At 38.8% G+C, this 21,687-nt stretch overlaps 1 protein-coding gene across 1 annotated transcript in view; it reads right to left on the minus strand.

Annotated features, from left to right (window-relative positions):
- BIRC6 (baculoviral IAP repeat containing 6) overlaps positions 1-21,687 on the minus strand; it is a 256,404-nt gene that overhangs the window by 190,648 nt on the left and 44,069 nt on the right. The window contains 5 exon segments of the mRNA XM_021087656.1: positions 3,978-4,138; positions 4,221-4,443; positions 10,573-10,655; positions 13,352-13,463; positions 17,332-17,525. Coding sequence (XP_020943315.1) covers positions 3,978-4,138; positions 4,221-4,443; positions 10,573-10,655; positions 13,352-13,463; positions 17,332-17,525 — 773 coding nt within the window.

Genomic DNA, 21,687 nt, shown 5'->3' on the forward strand with positions numbered 1-21,687 from the left:
CATGAAATTAGAAATCAACCATGGGAAAAGGAAAGAGAAAAAACCTACTCCATGGAGACTAAACAACATGCTACTAAAAAACCAATGGGTCAATGAGGAAATCAAGAAGGAAATTAAAAACTATCTTGAAACAAATGATAATGAAGACACAACCTCTCAAAATCTATGGGATGCTGCGAAAGCAGTGCTCAGAGGGAAATTTATAGCAATCCAGGCCTTTCTCAAAAAAGAAGAAAGATCCCAAATTGACAACTTAACCCTCCACCTAAATGAATTAGAAAAAGAAGAACAAAGAAGTCCTAAAGTCAGCAGAAGGAAGGAAATTGTAAAGATCAAAGAAGAAATCAATAAAATAGAGACTCAAAAAACAATAGAGAAAATTAATAAAACCAAGAGCTGGTTCTTTGAAAAGGTGAACAAAATTGATAAACCCCTGGCCAGACTCACTAAAAAGAGGAGAGAAAGAACCCAAATCACCAAAATTATAAATGAAAAAGGAGAAATCACAACGGATACAGCAGAAATACAAAAAACCATAAGAGAATACTATGAACAACTATATGGCAATAAGTTTGACAATCTGGAAGAAATGGACAATTTTCTAGAATCTTACAGCCTGCCAAAACTGAATCAAGCAGAAACAGACCAACTGAACAGACCAATCACCAGAAATGAAATTGAAGAGGTCATAAAATCACTCCCTACAAATAAAAGCCCAGGACCAGATGGCTTCACAGGTGAATTTTATCAAACATATAAAGAGGAATTGGTGCCCATCCTCCTTAAACTCTTTCAAAAGGTTGAAGAAGAAGGAAAACTCCCAAAGACATTCTATGAGGCCACCATCACCCTCATTCCAAAACCAGGCAGAGATACCACCAAAAAAGAAAACTATCGCCCAATATCATTGATGAATATAGATGCAAAACTTCTCAACAAAATCTTAGCCAACCGAATCCAACAACATATCAAAAAAATTATACACCATGACCAGGTTGGGTTCATCCCAGGTTCACAAGGATGGTTCAACATACGCAAATCAATCAACATCATACACCACATTAACAAAAAAAAAGTCAAAAATCATATGATCATCTCAATAGATGCAGAAAAAGCATTTGACAAAGTTCAACATCCATTCATGATCAAGACCCTCGCCAAAGTGGGTATAGAGGGAACATTCCTGAATATAATCAAAGCCATTTATGATAAACCCACAGCAAATATAATCCTCAATGGGGAAAAACTGAAAGCCTTCTCACTCAAATCTGGAACAAGACAGGGATGCCCACTCTCACCACTGCTCTTCAACATCGTTTTGGAAGTCTTAGCCACAGCAATTAGACAAACAAAAGAAATCAAAGGCATCCATATAGGAAGAGAAGAGATCAAACTGTCACTGTATGCAGATGACATGATTCTATACCTAGAAAACCCTAAGGACTCAACCCCAAAACTCCTTGAACTGATTAATAAATTCAGCAAAGTGGCAGGATATAAGATTAACATTCAGAAGTCAGTTGCATTTCTGTATACCAGCAATGAAACATTAGAAAAGGAATACAAAAATATGATACCTTTTAAAATTGTACCTCACAAAATCAAATACCTCGGAATACACCTAACCAAAGAGGTAAAGGACCTATATGCCGAGAACTATAAAACCTTAATCAAAGAAATCAAAGAAGATGTAAAAAAATGGAAAGATATTCCATGTTCCTGGATTGGAAAAATCAATATTGTGAAAATGGCCATCCTACCCAAAGCAATCTACAGATTCAATGCAATCCCTATCAAATTACCCATGACATTGTTCACAGAACTAGAACAAACAATCCAAACATTTATATGGAACCACAAAAGACCGAGAATCGCCAAAGCAATCCTGAGAAACAAAAACCAAGCAGGAGGCATCACTCTCCCAGACTTCAAGAAATACTACAAAGCCACAGTCATCAAAACAGTGTGGTACTGGTATCAAAACAGACAGACAGACCAATGGAACAGAATAGAGAATCCGGAAATAAACCCTGACACCTATGGTCAATTAATCTTTGACAAGGGAGGCAAGAACATCAAATGGGAAAAGGAAAGTCTATTCAGCAAGCATTGCTGGGAAACCTGGACAGCTGTATGCAAAGCAATGAAACTAGAACACACCCTCACACCATGCACAAAAATAAACTCCAAATGGCTGAAAGACTTAAATATACGACAGGACACCATCAAACTCCTAGAAGAAACATAGGCAAAACACTCTCTGACATCAACATCATGAATATTTTCTCAGGTCAGTCTCCCAAAGCAATAGAAATTAGAGCAAAAATAAACCCATGGGACCTCATCAAACTGAAAAGCTTTTGCACAGCAAAGGAAACCCAAAAGAAAACAAAAAGACAACTTACAGAATGGGAGAAAATAGTTTCAAATGATGCAACTGACAAGGGCTTAATCTCTAGAATATACAAGCAACTTATACAACTCAACAGCAAAAAAACCAATCAATCAATGGAAAAATGGGCAAAAGACCTGAATAGACATTTCTCCAAGGAAGATATACAGATGGCCAACAAACACATGAAAAAATGCTCAACATCGCTGATTATAAGAGAAATGCAAATCAAAACTACCATGAGATACCACCTCACACCAGTCAGAATGGCCATCATTAATAAATCCACAAATAACAAGTGCTGGAGGGGCTGTGGAGAAAAGGGAACCCTCCTGCACTGTTGGTGGGAATGTAAACTGGTACAGCCACTATGGAGAACAGTTTGGAGATACCTTAGAAATCTATACATAGAACTTCCATATGACCCCGCAATCCCACTCTTGGGCATCTATCCGGACAAAGCTCTACTTAAAAGAGACACATGCACCCGCATGTTCATTGCAGCACTATTCACAATAGCCAGGACATGGAAACAATCCAAATGTCCATCGACAGAGGATTGGATTCGGAAGATGTGGTATATATACACGATGGAATACTACTCAGCCATAAAAAAGGATGACATCATGCCATTTGCAGCAACATGGATGGAACTAGAGAATCTCATACTGAGTGAAATGAGCCAGAAAGACAAAGACAAATACCATATGACATCACTTATAACTGGAATCTAATATCCAGCACAAATGAACATCTCCTCAGAAAAGAAAATCATGGACTTGGAGAAGAGACTTGTGGTTGCCTGATGGGAGGGGGAGGGAGTGGGAGGGATCGGGAGCTTGGGCTTATCAGTCACAACGTAGAATAGATTTACAAGGAGATCCCGCTGAATAGCATTGAGAACTATGTCTAGGTACTCATGTTGCAACAGAAGAAATGGTGGGGGAAAAACTGTAATTGTAATGTATACATGTAAGGATAACCTGACCCCCTTGCTGTACAGTGGGAAAATAAAATTAAAAAAAAAAAAAAAAAAAAAAATTAGGTCATCTTACTGAGCCAAAGGTTATTTCACTATTCATTACCATTTCTAAGGTGCTAATGAAAAAGATAGAAATGAACCAAATGATTCAACTGCTCTATGAAGATTTAGTAGAAGATGGAATTATACCAAGGATATCATTTCATTATATTTAAACTTTATTTTTTAATGGAGTGACTTTCCAATTGGCATAGACTGTGATAGAAAATAAAATACATTTTACAGACTATAGTGTTTCTAAGTGAAAATTTTTCTCAAGAACTATACAGTCATTTCCAGGAGTTTCCTGGTGGCTCAGTAGCTCAAGGATTCAGCTTTGTCACTGCTGTGGCTCAAGGGATTCGTGGCCTGGAAACCTCTGCCATACCATGGCCAAAAAAAGGGAATCATACAGTTCTTTCAGATTTCCAACCAAACATTTAGTCTCTAATCTAGTGACCTAATAATTTTTTCTACATCTTTAATTAAAACTAATATACAATTTAGAAAATTTAACTTCTATAAATATTATAATACAAATATTATAAAAACAAATTTACATACCTATCTCCTTCCAATTTTGGTATATCAGAACAACTAGAGGAGTCTTCCAGCCATGCCAAAGTTGGTCTCCTTGATTCAACTGCTGAGCTTGGTTCTCCTGATAGAATAAGCTGTTGTACAATCACTGGATCATATGCGTTAATTTCAAACTTTAAGTGCACCTAAACAGATAAATGAAAAGCCTAAATTTACAACTGATTTTTTTCTCAATTACTAATAAGTTACTTCAAAATAAAAACATACCTTCATAAGTTTGGAAACATCCCATATGCAGATCTTTCCACGTTTTGTTGCAGCAGCTAGAAAATGAGGGCAGCTCCCAGACCCAAAGCAAGATATTCTATCAGTTCCATCCGTGCAAGGAAACTGTGCAGGACTTGTTGCAAGAGTGACTGACAATGGCACATTCTGTGTGTGCTCACCTTTCACAAATGGGCAGTTTGGGGAATGTCTCTCATGTTCAGACCTTTACATATAAAGGAGAGAAAAGTTCATTCAACAACAAAGCTGTTAAGTTTGTACACTAATAAAGACTCCATGATATTTTTTCTTTAAAAAAAAAAATTTGAGGGAGTTCCCGTCGTGGCACAGTGGTTAACAAATCCAACTAGGAACCATGAGGTTGCGGGTTCGGTCCCTGCCATTGCTCAGTGGGTTAAAGATCCGGTGTTGCCGTGAGCTGGGGTGTAGGTTGCAGATGCGGCTCGGATCCTGCATTGCTGTGGCTCTGGCGTAGGCCAGTGGCTACAGCTCTGATTCGACCCCTAGCCTGGGAACCTCCATATGCCGCGGGAGTGGCCCAAAGAAATAGCAAAAAGACCAAAAAAAAAAAAAAAATTTTTGAACTTAAAGTATTCTTTAATCAAAGATTCAAATACCAGAGAGTTCCCATAGTGGCTCAGCAGTAATTAACCCAACTAGTATCCATGAGGACACAGGTTCGATCCCAAGCTTTGCTCAGTGGGTTAAGGATCCAATATTGCCATGAGCTGCATGATGTAGGTTGCAGACGCAAATGGGATCTAGCATTTCTTTGGCTAGAAATGCTAGCCAAAGAAACTGGAGCTTCAGGCCAAAAAATGAAGCTCCAATTTGACCCCTAGCCTAGGAATTTCCATATGCCACGACTGTGACCCCCTAAAAAGACAAAAAAAACAATTTTTTTAATAAAAAAAAGATTCAAATACCAAATCATTCCATCTTACCAAGATCACTCTAACACAGTAACTACTCACTTGAGGAGCAACTTTAACTGATTATAGTTAAAGTTCACTTTAACTGATTACAAATAAAGCCAGCTTCAGATCAAAATAAGAAACAGGAGTTCCCGTCGTGGCGCAGCGGTTAACGAATCCGACTAGGAACCATGAGGTTGCCGGTTTGGTCCCGGCCCTTGCTCAGTGGGTTAACGATCCGGTGTTGCCATGAGCTGTGGTGTAGGTTGCAGACGCGGCTCGGATCCCGCGTTGCTGTGGCTCTGGCGTAGGCTGGCAGCTACAGCTCCGATTAGACCCCTAGCCTGGAACCTCCATATGCCGCAGGAGCAGCCCAAAGAAATAGCAAAAAAAAAAAAAAAAGAAAAAGAAACAATGCTATAGCATAGTATTTACACTATATTAATACATTAATAAAATTGTTTAAACTCCTTCTGTTTCCGTATACTGGTTTCTCACAGCTTTTAAAATAACTATTTGGGAGTTCCCATTGCGGCACAGTGGAAACAAATCTGACTAGTATCCACAAGGATGTGGTTCGATCCATAGCCTTGCTTAGTGAGTCAGAGATCCAGTATTGCCATGAACTGTAGTGTGGGTTCCAGATGCAGCCTGGATCCCGCATTGCAGTGGCCGGAGTATAGGCTGGCAGCTGTAGCTCTGATTTGACCCCTATCCTGGGAGCTTCTGTATGCCACGAGAGTGGCCCTACAAAAAAAAAGTAAAATAAAATAATTACTTTGTTTCAGTTTTAAATTTCCATGTATCTACAGCATGGTGACAATAGACGACAAAATCATATTGTTATTTGAAATCTGTGAAAAGGATGTATCTTAAATCTTCTTCACACAGAAACCCACAAAATGGTAACAGTAGATGATAGCTATGTAAATTACCTTTCTTATGGTGATCTTTTCACAATGTGTATATGTATCAAAACATCAAATCTGCACACCTTAAATGTATACAATTTTTACATGCCATAAATATCTCAAGCAATTTTTAAAATAAATAAATCCACATTTAAATGCAGATATCTACCTATTTGTGTAATAGAAGACAAAACTGTAAATAGTATACATAAAACTCAGTAAATGCCATTCGCACCGCAAGAAAAAACTCTTCATTTTTTTTTTTTTTTTTGGATAAATTGACATATTTAAAAACACTGAAATACAGAGTTCCCTGGTGGCTCAGTAGGTTAAGGATCTGGTGCTGTCACTGCTGTGGTTTGGGTTGCTGCTGTGGCACAGGTTTTATCCGTGGCCTGGAAACTTTCATGTGCCACAGGAGCTGCCAAAAAAAATTTTTTTTTTAATTTTAAATAAATAAAACATTGAAATATAACTTTCACATTCACTACAGGACCCAATCAGACAAATAACTTACAAATAAAAAGTCTTTTCAAAGAAAGCTAGATAATATCTTAAAATTGTACATTATTTCTTTCAAATAAATGTTTACTAAGCAAAAGGAAATGTGAGATTAGTTTACTAGAATATATAATCATGCTCAATAAAAACATTAGGACCTCAGATCAAGAATGGTATATGGGAGTTCCCATCGTGGCGCAGTGGTTAACGAATCCGACTAGGAACCATGAGGTTGCGGGTTCGGTCCCTGCCCCTGCTCAGTGGGTTAACGGTCCGGCGTTGCCGTGAGCTGTGGTGTAGGTTGCAGATGGCTCGGATCCCACGTTGCTGTGGCTCTGGCGTAGGCCGGTGGCTACAGCTCCGAATCTGCCCCTAGCCTGGGAACCTCCATGCCGCGGGAGCGGCCCAAGAAATAGCAACAACAACAACAAAAAAGACAAAAAGACAAAAAAAAAAAAAGAATGGTATATGACTTTAACAATTTTCTCAAATATTTACAGCAGGATCAACTTAACACAAAAATTTTCTGCCCAACTTTGTGACTACCTTATTTCTTTTTGGTTATTCTTTTTTTCTTCTTTTTCTTTTACTTTCACTAGCTATAATTACAAAGGATTATTTGAAATGTCAAAATGTTGTCACCAACAACAACAAAAAAAAGCTTTTTTGAAAAGCCATTTTACATTTCCATGGCAAACAAGGGAAAACATTCTTATAAAGTATTCCATAGGGCGTACATTTCTTTTTACACAGCATCTACTACTTACCTATATATGAATCCTAAGCATCTCCAAAAACATTTGGACTGGATTCCCCCATGGTTAAACTTCAGGCTATTTTTTTTCCTTTCCCTCTTTCCCTCTTACCTGAGTTTTAACTTTTTAATTGAAATGTTATCTACACAAATGATACATGACTATCTAAAATACAGCAAAAGACCCACTTCAGTTATAATATACAACTCCAGCAATCTCTTATCCCAGCTCCAAGTAACCACTTTTACATGCCATGAATTTAAGTGATACATTTCTAAAATATTTTTATAAACTTATACACATACATTCAGAAAATCCAGGTTCCTTTCATTTTAAATAAATAGTATTACTGTCTTAATCATTCAACAACCACTTTCTGGACATAATAATATATCTAAAAGTCACTGATGGTGATTAATAGAGAGCGAACGCGTTCATTCCTTTTAATTGTTGGATCATAGTCAATTACATGAACATATTACATTTAGCTAGTCCTCTCTAACAGGCATTTAAGATTTTCCAGTTTTTCACCACAGTTATCATCCATTTTGTGCCTCCTTGTATACAAAAGCAATTAATTCTGTAGTATAAATTAGTCAAAGTGAACTGCTAGATAATAAAGGGCCCATTTTTTTTTTTTGAAATTTTAATCTCCCTCTAAAGTAGCTCTATTAACTCCCACCATCAAAATATGAGTCTCAGAGTTCCCATCGTGGCACAGTGGTTAACAAATCCGACTAGAACCATGAGGTTGTGGGTTCGATCCCCGGCCTCGCTCAGTGGGTTAAGAATCCAGCGTTGCCATGAGCTGTGGTGTAGGTCACAGATGCGGCTCGGATCCAGCATTGCTGTGGCTCTGGCGTAGGCTGGAGGCTACAGCTCCAATTAGACCCCTAGCCTGGGAAGCTCCATATGCTGTGGGAGTAGCCCTAGAAAAGGCAAAAAGACAAAAAAAAAAAAAAAAAAATTAGTCTCAACTTCCCCTTCAAATCTTCATTTTTTTCTTCCTTACAGATTCAGAGGTACCCAGTCTCAGCTCCCCAGCCTCCATCAATCTCATTTCCTCTATCCAGTTGGAGCATTAATCCTAGGCCCCCAGAGACTACCAACTGCTTAAGAACTTGAGGAATCCTGAACCCTAGGGCAAAAAAAAAAAAAAAAAAAAAAAAAAAAAAAAAGGTAGAATCCTTGATTTCCTGACCATATCAAGAAAAAACAGATTCTGAACAACCCACATTGGAAATCTGAATCAACTTTCTCATAGAAAAACACTTATGAATAAAGTTACATCCTATAATATCTTGGTATAATTTTTCAGGTGTGGGTTAAATAAATTTTTAAGGATTAGCCTGAGAAAATAAAAAATACTATTAAAATGGTTGCTAGAGTTCCCATTGTGGCTCAATGGTTAACAAATCCCACTAGGAATCATGAGGTTGCAGGTTCGATCCGTGGCCTTGTTCAGTGGGTTAAGGATCCGGCGTTGCCATGAGCTGTGGTGTAGATTGAAGACGCGGCTTGGATCCTGCGTTGCTGTAGCTCTGGCGTAGGCCGGTAGCTACAGCTCCGATTTGACCCCTAGCCTGGGAAGCTCCATGTGCCGCAGCAGCAGCCCAAGAAATGGAAAAAAGACAAAAAAATAAAATAAAATAAAATGGTTGCCATATATATCAAAGATGGTTTCTAGGGGAAAAGACAAAGTTCCAAACAGAACTTTAACCTAAATTGTAAACTGCTCATACTCAATTCTCAGTCTGCCGATGCAACTTCAAATCATCACATTTTCTATATTCCCCACTGCAACCCAAAATCTACATGCACACCCCAACAGGCTTAATAGCAAGTTCACACCATTCAAATCGCTTAAGTAACACTTAGAGACCTCAAACTAGTTTCAGTACAAAGTAAGTGGTATATCTTAAAACTGAATCCTGACTCCATCATTTACTACTGATACGCTCTTCGGCAAACTCGATTCCATTTATTTATTTATTTATTTATTTATTTTTGTCTTTTGTCTTTTGTTGTTGTTGTCGCTATTTCTTGGGCCGCTCCCGCGGCACATGGAGGTTCCCAGGCTAGGGGTCGAATCGGAGCTGTAGCCACCGGCCTACGCCAGAGCCACAGCAACGCGGGATCCGAGCCGCGTTCTGCAACCTACACCACAGCTCACGGCAACGCCGGATCGTTAACCCACTGACACTTGGGCAGGGACCGAACCCGCAACCTCATGGTTCCTAGTCGGATTCGTTAACCACTGCGCCACGACGGGAACTCCTCGATTCCATTTATTTTATTTTCATTTATTTATTTTTATTTCTGCTTTTTAGGGCCATGCCTGCAGCATATGGAAGTTCCCAGGCTAGGAGTCGAATCAGAGCTGTAGTCGCCAGCCTATACCACAGCCACAGCCACAGCAACGCAGGATCCCAGCTACATCTACGACCTATGCCACAGTTCACAGCAACGCCTGATCCTTAACCCACTGAGTGAGGCCAGGGATCAAACCCGCAACCTCATGGTTCCTAGTCAGATTCATTTCTGCTGAGCCACGACAGGAACTCCTATTTCATTTATTTTTATATGAAATAACAATTCCTATCCTAGAGAGTGACCGTAAGGATTAAACTGGAAAATGTTCTCAGTTCCCTCCTAAAAAATGGAGATGAAAATAATACCTACCTCAGAGAACTAATATGAGAATTAAAAGAGTTAAAAATATATAAAGTGTATAGCATGGTACCTGGTAAACAGTATTGAACAAATATTTGCTATTATTATCATTTCTATTAACAGGGCCTCAGAGCAGTTATTTGCAAAAATAAGGTTCCAATACGTGAGCTCCAAAGTTTAGGTTTTAAACTTTCATGCACTTTTATTCAAGATTGCCAGACTCTGTAAAATGACTACAGAATTAAAAAATAAGTAATAGGCTCCCCTCCATGGATTCCCTATTGATGCCCTGCCCTCAAAAGAACAAGGCTCAACTCTGAAGTTAATCATGCTATTTTAAATTATCCTATCTAGACTTCTAGTCAGAGTCTAGTTCCATTCTTCAGCACTTCTCTCACATACAGATCTTGGGAAGCCAAGTGACGGGGTAGAGAACAGACAACACTATCTCATTCTCTTAGGACAAAGGCAAAAATATAAACAGTAAAAGGCATGAATATTAACATAGACATCAAGAAAAACAACTGAGAACCACACTTACAGAACTTAGGCTATTAGGTCCAGAAAAATTAAGACTCACCAAGGTTCATCAGTAGGTTCCCAACAAACGAGACATACACTACAAGTAAAACACATGGCTCTATCATCTCCAGATGAGGCAGGCTGCAAATTTATAAAGACAGAAAAGGTTCACCAGTATTAAAATAGTTTCTTAAATAAAAACTCTTCTAAATAAGTTCATAATTTTAGGTAAAATTCCATACTGAGGAAAAGAAAATTAGCCTATACTATTAGGCTCCAACAATAAACTTAATGCTCAAACGTTTATAAATTTGCTGCTTTATATGAAAAATTGTGTTTCATCAGCAAATGGCCACTAAATCAAACATGGAGACACACAAACAATCTCTGCTCTAACATGTTTTCATTGTATTATTAAAGTATTTTAAATGTAATCAGGTATATGAAAGGTAACAGTCTAACAGGTTTATTATTAAAAACTGACTTTCACACTACTACAGAAGAAAGGGCAAGTAAAAAGGAAAAGCAAACTAGTGAATGTAATTCATGTAACTTATTATTATTTTTTTTTTTTTTTAAGGGCCACATCCCAGGCATATGGAGGTTCCCAGGCTAGGGGTCCAATTAGAGCTGCAGCTGCTGGCCTACACTGCAGCCACAGCAACATGAGATCCAGGCTGCATCTTTGACCTACACCACAGCTCATGGCAATGCCAGATCCTTAACCCACTGAGGAAGGCCAGGGATCAAACCCATGTCCTAATGGATACTAGCTGGGTTCATTAACAACTGAGCCACGACGTGAACTCCCATGTAACATTCTTTAAGACACATGGGACAAAATGCCATATACATATATTTTTTTTCTTTTAGGGCCAGACCTGCGGCATATGGAAATTCCCAGGCTAGGGTCAAACTGGAGCTGCAGCTGCCAGCTATACTGTAGCCACAGCAATGCTGGCAATAGGACAAACGTTGAATAAAATCTTCAAATATATATAAGGTTTTCTTATTTAATCTTCATAAAGATACTTCAAAGAGTTCCCACTGTAACAAGTGGGACTAGTAGCATCTATGGAGTGCTGGATGCAGGTTCAATCCCTAGCCTGGCACAGGGGGTTAAAAGATCCAGTGTTGCCACAACTGTGACAAAGGTTGCACCTGCGGCTCAATCTGATCCCTGGCGCCTAAACACCATATGCCATGGGGCAGCGCAAAGAGGAAAAAAAATACGTAAATAAATTTAAAAAGATACTTCAAGAACACTTCAAGATAACAAAGGAATAATCACTCTTAAGACCCTTTAGGACAGTAATTTCAATGTATTCAAAGTTTAATTGAATTTTAAAATTAAATAAGCATGCTTTATATAAAATGATATTAAAGTGTTATATTTCTTACCTTCTTTAGCAATGACAAAACAGTGGTGAGTCATTCTACACTACTCATTTTAAGTTTCCTTTAATTTGTTCATTATGCCTTATCTGAAATCATTTTTCTTAACTTCCCTCTACTTTAGCTCAGTGAAGCTTTCTACAATATGCCATTCTCATGTCTTTTCGTCATACTCATCATTACATTCTTCTTTTCCTACATGTTTTATGACTACTTTCCCTAGTATTTTTCTTTCCACGTAATTTTTTTGTATACATTATTGCTTAATTCTTCAATACCTGTGTATTCAGGTTATACTGTACTATCTGCAATGCTTCTTCCACACTTATCTAGTATATGAGTGACTTGCATCCCAATGAAATTAAAATTTCAAGAGTAACTGCAGTTTACTGCTTTCATTGCACTACCATTTTATTTACTACTATATTATGAATGCATAAGTCAAAATTAAAAATAAACACACATTCAGAGAGAACATTTCTCAAGGAGAAAATCTGGAGACTACTGCCTATTTGGTGATTAAATATATACATATTATATATGTATATAAACATGTATCATATATATAGTCTGAAAGAACATAGTTATAAAATATTAACTTAGTTACTGGTTACTTTCCTTAAATTTTTTTTTCCCCTTTCTGTACACCATATGTGACATAGGAAATAGCCAGTCACTATTATGATCAAAAATAGGATTTCCAGGAGTTCTCGTCGTGGCGCAGTGGTTAACGAATCCGACTAGGAACCATGAGGTTGCGGGTTCGGTCCCTGCCCTTGCTCAGTGGGTTAACGATCCGGCGTTGCCGTGAGCTGTGGTGTAGGTTGCAGACGCGGCTCGGATCCCGCGTTGCTGTGGCTCTGGCGTAGGCCGGTGGCTACAGCTCCGATTCGACCCCTAGCCTGGGAACCTCCATATGCCGCAGGAGCGGCCCAAGAAATAGCAACAACAACAACAACAACAAAAAGACAAAAAAAAAAAAAAAAAAAAAAAAATAGGATTTCCAGTCATGGCGCAGCAGAAATGAATCGGACTAGGAACTATGCAGTTGTGGATTCGACCTCTGGCCTCAATCAGTGGGTTAAGGATCTGGCATTGTGGTGAGCTGTGCTGTAAGTCGCAGATGCAGCTCAGATCCTGCGTTGCTGTGGTTGTGGCGTAGGCCAGCAGGTGTAGCTCCAATTGGACCCCTAGCCTGAGAACTTCCATATGCCATGGGTGTGGCCCTAAAAGGCAAAATAAATTTTTAAAAAAACATATATATATATATATATATATATATATAAAAGAACAAAACAAAACTCACATTACATGGATACACACAAGCACAGAACCAAGCAGCATAAAATAATACACATTTCTGAAAAAGTATTAAAATGTTGACAATTTTACTAAAGGCTATTAAGTCATATTGAAAAAAAATTTTTGCTAGTCTTTTTTACCTGATGATAAAATCCAGCTTGAGCCATGGGATCTGGTTGTGCCCATCTATAGCCTACGTGAGGCCATGAGGTAAAGGTCTCCCGTCTGTTAGCTTCACTATACATCAATGATCTAAAAGTAAACATGTAACCTATGTAACCAAAGTCAGACAGCAAATTATAGTGACACTCCTATCTACCATGGGTGGAAAAAATTTACTGGATTACCAACAAAAACTGGGAATGTCTACTAACCAAGTTCATATCTGTATTTTAAACTAAAAATGATCAGTTTTAGGAATTTCCTTGAATGGAGGAGGGAAAAAGAAACATAAGATAGCTACAAATGACAATTCTGGTACATTAAATTCACCAATGTTGCATAATTAGCTATCAAAGAGAACAAAATCTGGAAATGAAGAGGCAGAGAATACTGTGCTTTCATCATATGACAAGTTTTGAATAAATAGATAAAACTATAACCAAAGGAACAGTAGTTTTATCTCAACCATATTGAGAAAATATATTCCAGTTTAATTTTTAAGTAGGAAACAATTTTCTGTTCTTTCCCCAGAGAAGTCCTTTTCCAGGAAACTTGTAGTCTCCAGGCAATTATCGAAAAAATGGGGGGGGGGCGATTTCCCATCATGGTTCTGACTAGTATCCATGAGGATGAAGGTTCCATCCCTGGCCTCACTCAGTGGGTTAAAGATCCAGCGTTGTCGTGAGCTTTGGTACAGATCACAGATTCAGCTTGGATCTGGTGTGGCTGTGGCTGTGGCTGTGGCTGTGGCTGTGGCTGTGGTGTAGGCTGATGGCTATAGCTCCTATTCAACCCCTAGCCTGGGAACCTCCATATGCTGCAGGTATCTCCCTAAAAAGACAAAAAAAGAAAGAAAGAGAGAGAGAAAGGAAGGAAGAAAGTCTTCACCTATGTTTTCATTAAAATACATTAACTCCCTGAGGGTGAACCCATAATAACAATACTAGGGTAACTGCGGTTGGGGTTTGTGCACACTACCATACGTGGAAGTTCCAGGGCCAGGGACTGAACCTACACCACAGCAGTGACAACCCAATATCCTTAACCTGCTGAACCACCAGGGAACTCCAATACCAGGGTATTTTTTAAAGAAGCCTACCAAAATGTAAAAAGTCCAAACAGCTTCAAGTAGGAAAGGAATGATTAGCAAAGCTTCCTCTTCCTAACACCAAAGTACAAATGATTTCAAAAGAGAGAGAGAAATGGTAAAGGTCATGTAAAAGAGACTAGAAAAATACACTTATTTAAAGTCTTCCCCTAAGTTAGTACATGATTTCCTATAGTATTGGTAGTAAGCTTAGGTTTACCTCACAGTCATACTCTATTTCAAAAAGAATAAAATTATTGGACTAGAAAAACCTTGTCATCTTCAGGCTATAGATGTCTACAGGATCTATGTCAGTCTCAGAACAGAAAACCTATCCACTTAGTTACATTACCAAACAAAAAGGCAACAGCGCCCTATAGAACCTAACTCAAACAGCCAAGAGACCTGAGTTCATCAAGATCCCCATAAGTTCTTAGATCCATTTTTAATAAAATGAAATTTAGTGAAATAAAAACACCACAGGCTACATCGAAAGTAATATTTTGAGACATTTTAACACCTCCAGAAACAATGAAAATCCAATCTAATGAATGCATTTCCTAAAATAAACCATCACCACAGCTTGTACTAATTTTTTTCAGAAACTCAAATGACTGCAAAGAAAATAGCTCTGAAATTGTAACCTCAAGCTAGGCATGGCTATCAGACAAGAAACATTAATTCTCATATTTAACTTTTTTCCCCTCTCCAGACATATTTCAAAGAGTATTTTAATGACAGTCACAGTACTTATCACTTAATAGGTATTAAAACTTAAAATGAGTTCTAGAGTTCCCGTCATGGGATGGGACAGCAGAAAAGAATCCTACTAGAAACCATGAGATTGAGGATTTGATCCCTGCCCTTGCTCAGTGGGTTAAGGATCCAGCGTTGCTGTGAGCTGCGGTGTAGGTCACAGACATGAGCTCATATCTGGCCTTGCTATGGCTGTGGTGTAGGCCAGCAGATGTAGCTCCAATTGGACCCCTAGCCTGGGAACCTCCATATGCAGCAGGTGTGGCCTTAAAAAGCAAGAATAAATAAATAAATAAATAAATAAATAAAATAAGAAGTTCTGCTGTAGTGCATGCAGCAGGTTGAGGATCCGGCATTGCCTCTGCAGCAGAGCAGGTTTCCTATCTTGACAACCCCACCCGGCCCCACCTGTCCCCACCCTCCCTGGCAGAGTGGGTTAAGGATCTCACACTGCCTGAGCTGTGGCATTGGGCTCAGATTTGATCCCTGACCCAGGAACTTCCACATGCCATGGACATGGCCAAAAAAAGATTGTCTCTACATTCTGCCCAGAGACAGGAAAGCAATATTACTTTAGAATATAAAATACCTCCCAAATGTTAACCACCAACATAAGTTATTTACAAAAAATAAAATTACTTAATAAAAAAAAGGGCAACTGATTAAGCAGTTTCAGTTTACCAAGGGATGAACTAGTAAATACTGAAAACTCATAAAAAACCCACACCAAAGATAACAGAAGTTAACAAATGCGGTAATGTTTCTGCTACATCAGCATGTACCCTTTACAAATGTACATCAGAAAATAGCATAGGAGTCCCCATCGTGGTGCAGCAGAAACGAATCCGCCTAGGAACCATGAGGTTGCAGGTTTGATCCCTGGCCTCACTCAGTGGGTTAAGGATCCAGCGTTGCTGTGGCTGTGGCGTAGGCCGGCAGCTGCACTTTTGATTCAAACCCTAACCCAGGAACTTCCGTATGCTGCAGGTGTGGCCCTTAAAAAAATAAATAAATAAATATAGGTGTTTTTTTTTTAATTTGATAAACATTTCAAATAACAAATCATTTACATATTTAATTTTACTTTACATTACTGACTTTTCAGTTTTATACAAAGCAGAACCTCAATAAATCTCTATCAAAGAAAATACGACTGAGGTATGATTTTTTTGATACTATGTTTAAATTCAGGGCAGGTAGCACAAAAATTTCAATTCAAAATTGCCCTTGAAAGGAGTTCCCGTCGTGGCACAGTGGAAACGAACCTGACTAGGAACCATGAGGTTGCAGATTCAATCCCTGGCCTCGCTCAGTGGGTTAAGGATCTGGCATTGCCATGAGTTGTGGTGTAGGTCGCAGATGCGGCTCGGATCTGGCACTGCTGTGGCTCTGGGTGTACGCCTGCGGCAACAGCTCCAATTAGAGAACTTCCATGAGCCGCAGGTGCAGCCATGAAAAGACAAAAGACCAAAAAAAATAAAAGTCCTTGGAGTTCCCACTGTGGCACGGGACTGACGCCATCTCTGCAGACTGGGACCCAAGTTCGATTCCTGGCCTGGCACAGCGGGTTAAGGATCCGGCGTAAGTTGCAACTGTGGTTCAGGGTCCTGATCCCCGCCCAGGGATCTCCATATGCTGCAGGATGGCCAAAAAAGAAAAAAAAAGGAAAATCGTCCTAATTGCTTTTTTAATTCCTCACTTTTTAAAATAGGAAACTATAAGGCTCTTATATTCAGATTTTGGTAATTTTTAATTTTACCAGAATTTATGCCAACAGTCACAAAATTTCATTAAGGCAAGCTAATTCTTATACACTGAATAACTACAATATTTTTAAGTTGACTCACTTACGAAGCAAGTACAAACCTAGAATTTAAGAAACATAGTTTCATAATCTCTTTAAATACTTTCCAGGCACCAAAAGAAAGTGGTTAACACATAGTAATTCAAGGAGTAATTTACTTCAGTATTTTAAGAGAAATAAATATCTGAGTGGTTTCCAAAGATATTTGGAAATTTTTAAAAATCAAAATCAAATTTTATATTTATTCTTTGTTAATCAAAAAAATTAATCAACTCAATTTCAGTCATATCTCTTTATAAGCAAAATCATACCTGTCCACAGAACGGCCTGGCCCCACCCCAAGTTCTGGACGTGCACTAGGTAAGAGGTAAGACAATCTGTCCATCACTGAGGATGCCACAGGTAAGGCAGCAACATTTTGATTTATTTTCTTAAGTTCATTCACAATGGCACTGGCAATGGACTTCAACACATGATGAGGAAGATGAAATGTAACCGTGGCCCACTGAAAGAGAATGGGAGTAAGCAAAGAAAAACTAAACAAATTTCACCAAAACTTAACTTATACGTTATAAGATAAAGAACTATTTATAGTATCAAGTCAGTTTACTCCATTAATTTATCATTTAAAGCAGGAACCTGCAATTACATAAAAAAAATGAAACTTCAACTAATCATCCTGAAAAAGAAAGTTTAGAACCAGATGAGTGCAAATCTTCTTACGTATCTTGTCCACAATTTAAGATAACTAAAATCATTTGTAAAATTCTTCATATTCCTCTAGCATATACACAATGGTAAGCAGAACTAGGCATTCAAATATCTCCATTCATAAAATACAGTTGTACAGTTTATCACTACAGGGTCATATAAGGATCGGCTTTGGAGGAGCAGTGTCTTATGTATCTTTTGTTGTCACCATAATCCAGCAAAAGTATCTAAAAGCATAGATCTTATAGTCCCACAGACTTGGATTCCAAGTCCAGCTTTACCACTAACCATGTGAACTTGGTCAAATTAACTTCGGTAACCTGCTGTGAAATGGGAAAAAGACAAGTATCTATTCACATAATGTTCTTATGAGAATTCAAGTGACAACTGGTACAGTGTCTAATAAAATAAGCATTCAATAAATATTAACCACAATTAATATTAAAATAATTACTTAAGAAGTTAAACTGCAAAAAACACTAAGTATTATTCACCAAGGGAAATAAGTATATAAAGTAATTTCATCTTTATATCCTGTCCCTGCTTACTTATGAACAGTTTATATTCTGCCTAATACACTACAGGCAGCCTACGAAATCACTACTTTATATCACTGGAAAAACTTGTGGCCAGAAACATGATGTGAATTGGGGGGCGAGCCTCTTAAGTTGTTTCTCTATTCAACCTCTTCATAGAGCCAGAGCTTCTTAGTTGACAGGAAAGCCGAATTCCCTTGAGAAAGTATCCTACAACAATGCCCCAACAATATACACTGTAAATCATATTCCAAGCCTGCTCAAAGGCACTTGCTAACATTCACTGCAGTCACTGCGCATTAGGGAATAGAAAATATTGTGATCTTTCAAACATTACAAAATAGTAGCAGAGTTCCCACTGTGGCTCAGCAGTAACAAACCTGACTATAATCCATGAGGACATAGGTTCAGTCCCTGACCATGTTCAGTGGGTTAAGCATCCGGAGTTGCCGCGAGGTGCAGCGCAGGTCACAGACAAGGCTTGGATCTGGCATTATTGTGGCTGTAGTGTAGGCTGGCAGCTGCAGCTTCAATTCAATCCCTAGCCGGGGAATTTCCACATGCCGCAGGTGAGGCAAGGAAGGAAGGGAGGGAGGGAGTCCAAAAGGTAATTCAATTTTCACCAGTACAACAAGCAAGTAGCTTTCTACAATTTCTACAATACCTATTCCTTTCTCATTCTACATTGATGGCTTCATAGAAAACTCCATGTGATGAGATAATTGAGGAAGAAAACCTTTCGCTCGGACATACAGATAGTATTATGTTGGTATTATCCAAAGTGGATGGCTGCAGCATCACAGTCCCAATCAGGACAGTGGTAAAGATTAATCTTCCCAGTGGGCAAAACTTCAACCAGGATATCTAGCTGTTCTCTTTGGAGTGACAGTTGGCCAGTAGTAGAGGTTCTCAGTGATTAATGAACAGTAGCTTATCTTTTGGCTAGATGGTCAGGCATTTGGAAAGATCAGGATTAGCAGACTGTTAACAAGGAAGTCAAGGGCAAAGGTCTATGGACAGACCTCTCGAAACAAATATAGTGTGAAATTATTTGTGAAATATGGGAATGCTCATCAAAAGGCATCCATTCTAGAGGAAATAACAGATTATACACATTATATGAATATCATTCACCCTCTCTCCACAGGCACTCCAGTGCTTCATCAATGGACCTGTAGGCAAAATACAATGACCACAGAAACAGAGGGTAAAGGTCCAATATGAACTTCCTCTCATCAACACTCAGCACGCTAACAGCAGGTTAATCTGCCGGTGACAGATACCAAAACTGAGTCACCCATTTTCCCAAAAGAACAGCCAAATATCTGATTGCAGGCTGATTATACTGGATTCCTACAGTCATGGATTGGGTAGCAATCGGTCTTCACTGTAATAGATATACATTCTGGATACCCATTTATCTGTTCTGCCCACAATGCTTCTGCCATAATATTAAACGACGACCTACGGACTAACAGAATGGCTTATATACCAACAAAGTATTCCATACAACCTTGCTTTTTACTTCTGACCAAAAAAGCACTTCATGGGGAGACGGGGGGAAGCAATAGGCTCCTGTCCATCAAATTGACTGGTCTTTTTCTTTTTCTCTTTACGACCACATATGCAAGTTCCCAGCCTAGGGATCAAATCGGAGCTGCAGCTACAGGCCTGCGTCACAGCCACAGTGACACCAAATCCAAGCCACATTGTCAACCTACAATATAACTTGCAGCAATGCTGGATGCTTAGCCCATTGAGCAAGACCAGCGATCGAACCTGCATCCTCACAGAGACTATGTCAGGTTCTTAAACTGCTGAGCCACAGTGGGAAGTCCCAAACTGACTGGTCTTACAGTGTTATCACATAGAAGGAGCTGATGTAACAAAGAAACTCATTTTCAGTACTAATTGGGAGAGATGCCTTAAAGGTTGGAGTTCTACCTTAGAGGTTTATGCATATGCTTTGAATTAACAACAACAAAAAAATACATGACACAGTTTCTCCTAACAGGGTCACTACTACACTTAATAATCCATTTACATTTTTTTTAAGCTTTAGGCTCTAGAGGTCTTATGTCAAAGATGTTTCACGAAGAATACAACAAAAGGTTCCACTGAATTAGATGCTGATACTGCTGCCCAGCAATTTTGGGTTCCTCTTGCTACTGAATTATCAGGCCAAGAAGGTGGTTATTCTACTGGCTAGAATGATTAAAGCTGACAAACATGGGAAATTGAGTTGATGCTAATAACAGAAGCAAGGAGAACTTAATCACAATCCAGGAGATTTCTCTAGGATGTCTGTACACTCTTTCACGACCAATAATGAGAGTGAAAGGATAGTCATAACAACTTAACACAGCACCACAGAGGAACTGGATCCTGCAAAAAGTGAAGACTTGAGTCAAGCCACCATGTAAAGACACTGACCAGGTAAAGTGCTGGCTAAGAACAAAAGGAATGTGGAACAGGTAGGAGAAGAAGGAGGTTGTAAAGTTTCTATAAAGGTTCAGGCTTTATAGAACTAAGGGAACACAGCAACAATATATACTTTCTCCCCTTCTTATTAGATAAATGAAGGATGGAAACAGAGTTTGATAGATACAGACATCGAAATTTAAACTTATTATTTTAATTAAGAGTTTTGGTTAGGGAGTTCCCGTCTTGGCACAGTGGTTAACAAATCTGACTAGGCACCATGAGGTTGCAGGTTTGATCCCTGGCCTTGCTCAGTGGGTTAAGGATCCGGCGTTGCCCTGAGCTGTGGTGTAGGTTGCAGACGCGGCTCGGATCCCGCGTTGCTGTGGCTCTGGTGTAGGTCGGCAGCTACAGCTTCGATTAGACCCCTAGCCTGGGAACCTCCATATGCCGCAGGACCGGCCGTAGAAAAGCAAAAAGACAAAAAAATAATAATAATAATTTTGGTTATAGTTAATTTAGTCTTTAGGTAGCACAGCTTTATTACCTAAATGCCTGAAACTGTAAATTTTAGCAGTAGTTAATCCATCCTAAATTCTGTTGGGATTTTGTGTCTGAACCGGGGATGGGGAGAGAATCTTCATTTGTAAAATGGACAGTTCCTCTTGTTAAGTAAAAGCATAATATTTGTTTATGAAAGTTCAAACACATATAGATGGTATATATGGAAAAGCAGAATAGCCAAAGGAGTGGACGCCAGTTATTAAACTATTGTCTCTCAGGTCTAAACCTACTCCCAAACCTACTTTTTCTCTCTCTTTCCCATCATGTTGGGGCTTGGATTCTGTAAACTACTGTCTCTTCTCTGCCAACTAGTTTCCTAGCTATTAAGTTCTGACAAAAGAACACAGGATGGAAATTGGAAAACATGAGGAAGGGAGAAAGACTGGTTCCTTGCTATTACTTGTCTTTGCTGCCAACATTTTTTTAGCAAAGGAT

This window comes from Sus scrofa, chromosome 3 (assembly GCF_000003025.6).
Source record: "Sus scrofa isolate TJ Tabasco breed Duroc chromosome 3, Sscrofa11.1, whole genome shotgun sequence".
Taxonomy (NCBI): Eukaryota; Metazoa; Chordata; class Mammalia; order Artiodactyla; family Suidae; genus Sus; species Sus scrofa.